The sequence below is a fragment of the Melopsittacus undulatus genome, chromosome 2 (assembly GCF_012275295.1).
Source record: "Melopsittacus undulatus isolate bMelUnd1 chromosome 2, bMelUnd1.mat.Z, whole genome shotgun sequence".
NCBI lineage: Eukaryota > Metazoa > Chordata > Aves > Psittaciformes > Psittaculidae > Melopsittacus > Melopsittacus undulatus.
The window spans coordinates 2,019,410-2,030,511 of NC_047528.1; the positions used below are offsets into that span (position 1 = coordinate 2,019,410).

General features: G+C 51.9%; 1 protein-coding gene across 2 annotated transcripts in view; it reads right to left on the minus strand.

Moving 5' to 3' along the window:
• Nucleotides 1-3,628, minus strand: part of MAP6 (microtubule associated protein 6) — a 37,419-nt gene extending 33,791 nt beyond the window's left edge. For both annotated transcript variants that reach the window (XM_034059995.1, XM_034059994.1), the window contains exon 1: nt 2,840-3,628. In XM_034059995.1, the coding sequence (XP_033915886.1) occupies nt 2,840-3,564 (725 nt within the window). In that variant the 5' untranslated portion in view covers nt 3,565-3,628. The remainder of the gene's footprint in view (nt 1-2,839) is intronic.
• Between the last annotated feature and the right edge of the window lie 7,474 nt (nt 3,629-11,102).

The window sequence follows — 11,102 nt, forward strand, 5'->3', positions numbered from 1 at the left end:
GGCTAGGGGCTTGCTCTATCCCAGTCTCTGCTCCCTCACCTCGAAACAATACTCATAGGGATAGAGTTTAAAACCCATTCCTGGTGTGCTCTTTGGTTTCACCAAGGGATTGCTTCCCAGCCTTGGAGCATCACATTACACTGATGTGCAGTGGTAACCAAGGACTGTAAGGAAATCCCTCCTGTCTCATCCATGCAAAACTCAGCAAAGGCAATGGAGGACAAGCCCCATGTGAGCCATGGAATCCCAGATTGGTTTGGGATGAAGGGACCTTAAAGCTCATCCAGCTCCAACCCCTGCTATGGACAGGGACCCCTTCCACTTGAGCAGCTGCTCCAAGCCCCTGTGTCCAACCTGGCCTTGAGCACTGCCAGGGATGGGGCAGCCACAGCTGCCCTGACCCTCCAGGCCCTTGTCCCAAGCCCCTCTCCAGCTTTCCTGCAGCCCCTTTAGGCACTGGAGCCATCCTACATCAGTAGGACATGATTTTGGCTGCTGTTTGGCCTCAAAGGTTGCCCACATGGAGTCTCCCATCCTTGGAGATGTTGGAAACCCACCTAGGAGGGACTCCTGTGAGCAGCGAGGCTCTTGATAGTAATAAGGATTTGGAGAACGTGGCTTTTAAGAAGAACCCAAACAACAAACAGCACTTAAAAGATGCCTCATTTGAACAGAGAATGAGAACAATTAAGCACAACATCACTTCTACGTTAATGAAGAGGCGCTTATGCTCTAGGGCTGAGCATCACAGCAAACACTTGTCCTCCAATCTGCCGCAAGGAAGAGCAAGTGGGAGAGCAGATGGGCACCAAAGGGGAAAGGGAAGCCTCAAGGGTGTCCTGACAGCCAAGGGGCAACACAAGGAGGGATGAATCCTTCTTAGGTTTAAGATCTGAGCTGACCTAACCCCTTTGCTTGGGAACAGCAGCCATATGAATAGGCTGGAGCAGGTTGGAGGGATGGGAAGGTGAGAAATCCATGCTTAAATCCACAAGGAAACAAGTAATTATCCCTTGCACCAGTATAAGAGAGCAAAACAACAGCTCTGCAGCTCTAGGCCAGCTTTCTGCTTCAGTCCTCCCATCACCAGCCCTGAGCACACACCTTGCAAGGTGACAGGAAGCTGAGATCCCAATGAAAGGACTGTGTCACCGCTGGAAAAGCCTTTCCTTACACCTTCTATCCCTGAAAAACACCGATCCCTGGCTGCTTTCTCACATCCCAATCACCACCATCACACCTGGATGGAGCTGAGCCTGCAGCACCACTCACATCCCCAGTGAGAGCCGGAACTGATGCCAAAATGCAGCAAGAAAAGGGCAAAATCCCCCAGTTTAAACCATTTCCCACCCAGCAGGAACCACGTCCAGCAGGACAGAGGAGTCAAATCCCAGCTTCATTTTATATCCATATGAATGGATTTAAATGGATACCTGTTTGAGGGCAGGGTGTCCCTCTACATCTCCATAGGGAACAAAATAAACCATTCCAAGGCATAACCCCCCCATTGGCATTCACATAGAAACAGGGTATAAAGGCTGTGATTCCACTTATATCACCACAAACCCCATCTCTGCTCTCTGCCACCTCTATGGCAGCAGTGGGATCAGCCAAGGAAAGCTCTGGAAAACACAATCACTGCAAACCCTCCTCACACACGTACATGCAGAGTAGCCCCCCCTTCCTCCAGCTCCCATCACTTTTGTTTTGCATTCCCGACACATCCAACCCCTTCAGGAACAACAGCATCATCCAGATAGGAGCTTCCCACTCCGGATCCCAAATGGGGTCTCATCATGGGGTGAAATAAGGACACCCCCATTCTAGCCCCGGATGGGAATGATGGGGGGGGGGGCAGAGGGATGTGCCACCCCCCGTTGTGCTGCGTTAAACATGGCAGCATCCGAAGGCTGCCCCACCCAAGTGGCCTAGGACTCGCATCCCGCATCCTGCTGCATCCCTGGGATGCTTTGTCTCGGGAATAACACCAGCCTGGGGGGATGTGTGGGACCCTCCCGTGTATGGGACCCCCATCTGTCTGTGGGACCCCTGGGATGCTGATCCCAACGACCCTCAGGATGCAGAGATGCTGGTCCTTGGGACCCCCTGGATGCAGGTATACGAGTCCTTGGGACCCTCGAGATGCCAAGGACCCTCAGGATGCAGGGATGCTGGTCCTCAGGACCCTTGGGATGCAGGAATGCTGGCCCTTGGGACCCTCGGGATGCAGGGATTATGGCTCTTGGGACCTTTGGGATGCAGGGGTGCTGGTCCTCAGGACCCTTGGGATGCAGGGGTGCTGACCCCTGGGACCCTCAGGCTGCAGGGATGCTGGTCCTCAGGACCCTTGGGATGCAGGGATGCTGGCCCTTGGGATGCTGGTCCTTCAGATAAGCCTCCCCACAACAGCCAGGAATACACTTGGAAAGGACCTGTACATCCCAGAGAGGTGACCCAAACCTCTCCTGCTGAAAGCCAAGCTGGGGGGTGCATCTGAATGTTGGGATATGAGAGGGATGGATGCTGGGAACCTGCTGCAATCCCACCCGACATAAAGAACCCGTGTATTCAGTACGTGAATAGCAAAGAGCACAGCACACAGCACCAACACCCGGAGAGGTGGGGAATGTTAAGGACGTCCCCTGGGTGGGAGATGAGCAAATCCCCCAAAACAGTGTTTGTAAGCTGCATTCACCCAGCTCCCAAGGTGGGATGTCCCTGCTGGAGATGGGCAAGGGGGAGTGAAGAAGGGATGGGGATAAGGATGGAGACAGGGATAAGGATGGAGACAGGGATAAGGATGGATACAGGGATAAGGATGGGGACGGGGGGTCCTCACCTGTATGACGAGCTGACCCCCGCCGCCACCTCCTCCTTGATCTGCCTGTTAAGGGCATCAGCAGCCGCCCTGCCCCTGCCCACCTCCGTCTCCTCCACCTTCTTCCGAGCCTTGTCCCTGCCATCCCCGGCCCGCACCGCTTTGGGATGCTCATCCTCCGCTTCGCCATCCTCCTCCTTCCTCTCGGCTCCGGGCAGCACCTTCCTCCGCTTCTCTTGAGCCGGTTTCTCTGGCGACCCACGGTCCAGGGCGAGCACGGGGGAAGGTCCCGGTTTAGGGATCCAGGGATGATCCCCCCGCTTGGGAATGGGCCAAGCGCGGAAATCCTTCTGGTACTGCGTCTCCTTCTCGAAGGGCGTATCCGAGGGCTGGTACTCGCTCTTGGGCTTGCAGCTCGGCTCCGGCCGCTGCACCTTCCACGGCTTGTAGTCGTGCCGCATCACCGAGTCAGCCGGGGGGGACCCGTGAGGGGCCGGGCCGGGCCGAGCCGCACCGGGGGCCGCTTCACCACCACCACCACCACCGGTACCGGTACCGGTACCTACAGCCGCAGCCTCAGCACCGGGCTGGGTGTCGATGGGGGCAACGGGGACCGGGCGAGCCGCAGGGTGCTCGGTGGCCTCGGAGTACTTGGTGAAGACGAGAGGGACGGCGATGTCCGCCTTGTCCAGCTGGCTCCAGAAGCGGGCGATGCAGCAGGCGCGGCTGATGCAGGGCCACGCCATGGCGGCCCCGCACGGCAGCGAGAACCGGGACCGACGGGGGGGATGTGGGATAAGGGATGAGGGATAAGGGACGAGGGATGCGGGATGTGGGATGGGGATGGGGAGGGAGGGGACCGGGCACGGCACGCACAAGGCACGCCCCGACGTAACGGGAGAGGGGAGGGGCTTAAGCGGAGTGGGCGGGGCTAGGTTGGGGTGGGGGGCATGAACATAGGAACATGTATGTGCATATATGTGCAAGGCGTGTATGTATGTGTGTACATGCAAGGTGTGTTTATGCACGCGTGTGCACGGTGACTCGCATGTGTGTGCATGCACATGTAGCAGGCACGCATGCCTGTGAGACATGAGGATGCATATGTGTGCTCAGTCACAGTTCAACACATGCCCATGCATGCACACACACATGCACGAGCACACACCTGCATGCATGAACACATGCAGTCACACATACATGTAAGATGCGTCCTTGCATGCACACGCATGCACAAGCACACACCTGCACATACACATGCATGTACAAGCACATGCAGTCACACATACATATAAGACACGCCCATGCATGTATACCTATATATGCATGCACACACAGCTGCATGCATATGTCCAAGGACGTTCATGCACACGTGTGCACACACGCACACACACGCATGTATATGTACACACACATGCACAATCACACACCTGCACACACACAGGCGAAACCTGTCCATGCACATATGTGCAGTGTCACACACCTGCATACACATGTTCAAGACACACATATACATGCACAGTTACACCCCTGCACACACAAGATGCACCCATGCATGCATGAGCACATGCACAATCACACACATGTGAAACACGCACACGTATGCACACATGTACGTGTACACATACATGTGAAAACACACCCATGCACGTGTGCATGGTAACACACTAAGGCACAAACACGTGCAAGAAGCCCATGAATGAATGCTGACACACACATGCATGTGCAAGACATGCCCATACATGCAAGCACAGTCACACACATCCACCCACATGCAATGTGCACACACATGTACAATGCATACATGTACCTATGTGCACACTTACACACACATCCATGGATGCACACATACAGACCTGCACACATGCATACAAATGCATGCAGCGGACATGGACACATGTGGGCAACACATACACATGTACACATATTTAAATGCATACACATGCATGCATACATAGCTGCACAAATACACATGTATGTGGTCACTCACATACCTGTACATATATGCACAGTATGCATGCAGACATATGTGACATATGTGGCACAGCACACACACATGCATGCACACTGATATCTGCACATACATGTGAATACACATGAATGCAGACACATATGCATGACATTTGTGTGCAAACACCTGCACGCATATATGTGCACATGAACACACGTGTACTCACACAGGACACACACCGCACATGCATGCACATGCACGTGCACATAGACACATGCACATACACACACACAAACTCATGTTCACACACATATGTTCACACACACACCTGCACACATACATACATGCACACACATCCATGCACATGCAAACACACGCATGCACACTCACACCTGTACACACATGCACTAATGCATGCACATGGCAACCATAGGAACTCACCCATACGCACACATGTACATGCATACCCACATGCAAGAACACACGTTGTCGTGGGTTCAGCTGAGGGCCCTTAGCTGCACATACATGCACATGAACACACATGTAGATGGACACATACAGAATCATAGAAACAGAGGTGTGTTTGAGTTGGAAGCTCATCCGCCATCCACAGATACACACACATGGGTACACACATGTGCACATGCACTTTGATGCCTACACATACACACATGCACACACATACATCAACATACATGCGCACAGACGCACATACACACACAAGTATGTCCATCTATGCCAACACACACACACACAGACCCAGACACCCCAAACCACACATGTATGCACAAACACACATGGACACCTTTAGTGAGCAGTTGCAGCATCACTGTGCTGAACTCATTTCCTCTCCCTATTGGGTTATTAGGGATAAAAACACACATGTGCCATTATTAATAGTTTATTACTCTATTTTCTCTGTTTTCCCCTTTTTTCACATTTTAACAGCTATTTTTATCTCCCTTTTTGATCAGAAAGGCCATGGATGAAGCTGCTCTGGGAAGCTTTGCAGCGTCAGGAGCCTCCTCACTGCAGACCTGGATGGAGTTAGGAGCTGCGGAATAGGGATCAATTGCTGAGTGTTGATACCGGGTGATATATGAATCCTAACGCATCAGGAATTGGCTATGGGATAGGCAAGACAAGCGAAACCCATCAGTTCCCATCAGCGAAATGGATTCGCTGGCTGCAAACCTCAGAGAGAGGATGGGAGGGGAATGGACACAAGTGTTTAAATAACCACCATGGTGGGAAGCAGGAATAGATTCCTCCTTCTCCAGCTTCTGGGAAAAGGCCATAGCTGAGCACGATGCTGCATGGTGAAGGGTCTGGAGTCTGGAAATGACTGAGGGAGCTGGGGGGTTCAGATGGAGAAGAGAAGGCTCAGGGGGGACCTGATGGCTCCCTCCAAGTGCCTGCAGGAGGATGGAGCCAGGAGGGGCTGGGCTCTGCTCCCAAGGAACAAGGGATGGGACAAGAGGAACCAGCCTCAAGCTGCACCAGGGCAGGTTTAGATGGAGCTGAGGAACAATTCCTGCCCCACAGGGTGCTCAGCCATTGGAATAGGGCTTTTCCAACCTGGTTGATTCCATTATTCTGTGGTGGGACATTGGTCTTGGGGATGCCCAAGGACATGGGTGTCACTCAATCAAACTGCAGCATCCTGAAGTACAGCCCTGCCTAAAAGGTTCATGATGCCAAGGGCATCATGATTGGGTGCAAGCCAGAGCCAGCCCCATATTTCACAGCCCCCCAAATCAACACTGATTTTGGGGTGACCCCCAGGCAGTGATTCCATGCCGCATCAGTGCTGGGATATGGAACAGCTCCAAGCATCCCTCATGCAATGACAGTCAGGATGTTTCAGGAGCTGAGCAATAAGGATCTTGGTGAATCTTCTGGCATCCTTAGATGAAGCCAGGATGCTTTGCAGTCAAGCTTAAGCTGCTGGAGACCATCCTGAGACACGTTTAATGGTGTATCCTGCATCTCATGACACCATGAAGAGCACACTCACCAGCTTGACAATGAGAACTGATGCTGCCACAGTCAGAGCTTGCCCAGATTTATGGCTTTCTCTCCTGGGTCTTGGACAACAAGAGGGATCAACTTGTTTTCTCAGCCCACCAACTGACATCCCATCATATGTTGTCATTGCATGCTCTCCCCCTTGCCCTTTGCACATGTAACCGCCAATTGTGGTAGGAAATAATGTTATGGTCTTGTAGGAACCGAGCTGCAAATCTCAGTGCAAGACCTACAGGAGGGGAAGGTGGCTTGGAGCAAGCTGCTCTAATGGAAAGTGTCCCTATCCATGGCAGGGGTTGGAGCTGGATGAGCTTTATGGTCCCTTCCAACCCAAACCAGGCTGGGATCCTATGCTTCTATGATGCTATGAGTGACTGAAAGACTTTAGGGGGGGAAAGTGCTCAGTGACTTGCAGAAGCCAAGAGCTGGGTGACTCAGGGCTTTATGGGCTCCTCCTTGCACTCAGCAATGGACATTGATCCATTGGTCCACAGGCCAGTGATAAAGGGATTACAGAGAACGACCTATTGAGGGATTAAGGGAACTTAATGTTCCAAGCTAAATGCAAGCAAAAGAAATTGGATAAATGGCTATAAGTACCTGCAAAGGGAAAAGCCAAGGAGGATGGAGTCGGAGCTACATCAGGGGCCACGTGTATGTGAGTGGATGTTAGGAAATAAGGGGTAATGGTGAGGAAATTACAGATAATGAGGTTTAAAAGCCATAGAGGTGAGAATTAAGCAATGGGAGTAAATTAAACAACAGCAAAGATTCCCAGGAGGTGTTAACATGGGATTGTAGGGTCCCTTCCATCCCTGCAATCACAGCTCAGTGATGATGTACTGAACACTGCTAAGAATGGGATGCGCAGGGTGCTGGGCATCCAGTCTAGGTCATGCTTTGCCTAGAAAGGTTGGAGCAGATGATCCTTGAGGTCCCTTCCAATTTGGGATTCCATGATCCTATGATCTGTCTCTGATGCTGTTTTGGGTACCATCCACCCTCGCCCTATCAGCAACTGAAACCCAAGTCAGCAAAGAGACCAAGAGGAGAATGTAAGTGACCAGAGAAACGTGTGGCTATAGGAGAAGTTGGATGGGCCTTTTGGTGGATGGGTCCGACCATGGAGAGGTTCATCTACATGAGGTTTCCTCCACTGTTATCATTGCTTTGAATCATCACCCGTGTGCAGACAGGGACTTGCTGAGCATTACACAGAAAGCCTGGGAATAAATCCTTATCTTCTCATTCCCAGTACAAACCCTTCTCATCCCATATAATCACTTCCCTCAGAGCATGGAAGATGGGGATTGGGGTATTACAAGGACAGATGTGATATAAGGTTATACCATCGCATGGCTCCTTTCTAGGACACCTTGAAGTGTGGTGGTCCCCACAGACACAGCAGATGACTCTTCCCCTCTCCATTTCCAGCCCATACCCATATGAAGTCACTGTAAAGCTAAACTCCTTCTTCCTATTTTGACCTGATAGATTTATACTAGTCTATTCCATAAGGTTGGTTTTGGGGTTTGGTTCTATTGCCTTCCAATCCTAAGATGATCCCATGACTACTGAGTTGTGAAGGATGTTCCAACAGCAGCAACACCCATTAGTAGGGATGGGGTTGATGACAATGAGGACAGGACCTATCTGTAAAGCAGTTCCAGAGCTGATGGCACCTTTGACAGTCACCCACATCTGAAGCTCCCCTGCCACAATGTGGACAGTGACAGGAGGAGAAAGCAAGAGGAAAGGAGCAGAGCAGAGCAAAGAGCAAGGTGAAGCCTTCAGGGATGGGTTCCTGCAGGGGAATCAGTGCCTTGGCTGTAGTCTGAGGTGTGAACTGGGCCAGAGCTCCCAGAGCTCAGGTATGACCATTTGCAATAGAATAAACCAGAAGAGGTCCCTGGTTTGGTACCAAGCAGGACTTCAGGATGGAAAACACCTTGAAGCATCACCTCTGGACCAAGGGTGTCCCCTCCTTGGACACATAACAAACCCCCTGACATGGTTTAGTGTGAGGTGTCCCTGCCCATGGCAGGGGTTGGAACTGGATGATCTTAAGGTCCTTTCCAACCTAAACCATTCCATGATTCTATGACTGTATTGGGGGTTGCACAACTCAGGAAGATGAAGAGCTCTGGACCTGCAGACCTGCCCACAGCATTGCTGGTGGTTCATCATAGAAGACATCTCATCTCCAAGCAACAGAGCTGAAAGACCTAAAAGCCTCTTTGCATTCAGAGCAGAAGGGTCCTGACATTTGCAGCAGAAAACAAAGGATGGGGAGAGGTTCAAGCAAAACCTAAGCCACTTTCAGCTCAGTTAAAGCTATTGGTGTCTTTAGGAGGAGAGCCTTTGGGGTTACACCAGAGCCCTGTTGTTTGCAGTGATTCCAGAAATGAAGTCTAGCAGATGTACATTCCTCGTATCCTGACAAAACCAAAGGGTTATTTTACACCTAACACCTCTGATTTGCTTTTGCCAAGGGTTGTGCTCTGTTTTGTTCTGTATATCCTGGTGGTGGGGAGGTTTGGGGTTCTGAAATGCCTCTTGGCCCAGTGAATGATATAGAATCATGGAATGGTTTGAGTTGGAAAGGACCTTAAGATCATCCAGTTCCAACCCCTGCCATGGGCAGGGACACCTCACACTAAACCATGGCACCCAAGGCTCTGTCCAACCTGGCCTTGAACACTGCCAGGGATGGAGCATTCACAACCTCCCTGGGCAACCCATTCCAGTGCCTCAGCACCCTCACAGGGAAGAGCTTCTGCCTTATCTCCAACCTGAACTTCCCCTGTTTCAGTCTGAACCCATCACCCCTTGTCCTATCACTGCAGTCCCTGATGAAGAGCCCCTCTCCAGCATCCCTGTAGGCCCCTTCAGACACTGGAAGCTGCTCTGAGGTCTCCACGCAGCTTCTCTTCTCCAGGCTCAACAGCCCCAATGTTCTCAGCCTGGCTCCATACAGGAGCTGCTCCAGCCCCTGCTCATCCTCGTGGCCTCCTCTGGACTTGTTCCAACAGCTCCATGTCCTTTTTATGCTGAGGACCCCAGAACTGCACACAATGCTCCAGGTGAGGTCTCATGAGAGCAGAGCAGAGGGGCAGGATCACCTCCTTCACCCTGCTGGTCACGCTCCTTTGGATGCAGCCCAGGATACGGTTGCTTTCTGGGCTGTAAGCACACACTGCAGCCGGCTCATGTTCAGTTTCTCACCGATGCCTTTGCATGTGTGACAGTGCTCTATCAGTGTGCTGGCTGTTGTTCAGTTCAGCCTGTTAGCAGCCTGATGCTGTATCCTGGTTACCACCAGAGCCTTGGTTTTCCAGGCCTGGTTTCTGTGTTTCCCTGAGCAGTTTCTCTGTTCCATGAGGATTTTCCCCCCATATTCCTGAATTACGTTTCTTCCATTCAGTAAATCATATCTGTTTGGATGTGCCTTGGCTGAGGCTCAGATTGCGGTGGGAGGCAGGAACGCAAAGGGGAGGTAGCATCCCCTTCCTCACTCACCATGTAACCATGGGCATGGATACCTGTCTGCCCCATCCATTCATCCATCCATGTCTTGTCAGAGGCGTGATGGTGCTCATGTATCCCTGCCTTCAGTGAAGCCCCTTTGTGTTGTTTCCCCATCTTCTTGGCTGAGATTGAAATCCACTCACCCCTTATCACTTGCAAATACACGTGAACTGCCCATGCTTGTCCCTTCCTGCAGTGCACAGGGTGGTTTGTAGGGGAATGGGGGAAATAAAGCCTGGTTCACACATATAGATCATAGAATCCCAGAATGGTTTGGGTTGGAAGGGACCTTAAAGCTCATCCAGCTCCAACCCCTGCCACGGGCAGGGACCCCTTCCACTGGAGCAGCTGCTCCAAGCCCCTGTGTCCAACCTGGCCTTGAGCACTGCCAGGGATGGAGCATTCACAACTTCCTTGGGAGCCGGTTCAAATGCCTTATCCCCAACCTGCACTTCCCCTGTTTCAGTCTGAACCCATCACCCCTTGTCCTATCACTGCAGTCCCTGATGAAGAGCCCCTCTCCAGCATCCTTGGAGCCCCCTTCAGACACTGGAAGCTGCTCTGAGGTCTCCACGCAGCTTCTCTTCTCCAGGCTCAACAGCCCCAATGTTCTCAGCCTGGCTCCATACAGGAGCTGCTCCAGCCCCTGAGCATCCTCGTGGCCTCCTTTGGACTTGTTCCCAATGCTTCATCTTCTCCATGAACATCCAAATATTGCAGAATTTGGATATTTGAAGACACAAGTGGGTCCAGAAAGGAGTTTATTTCCCAAGTTTG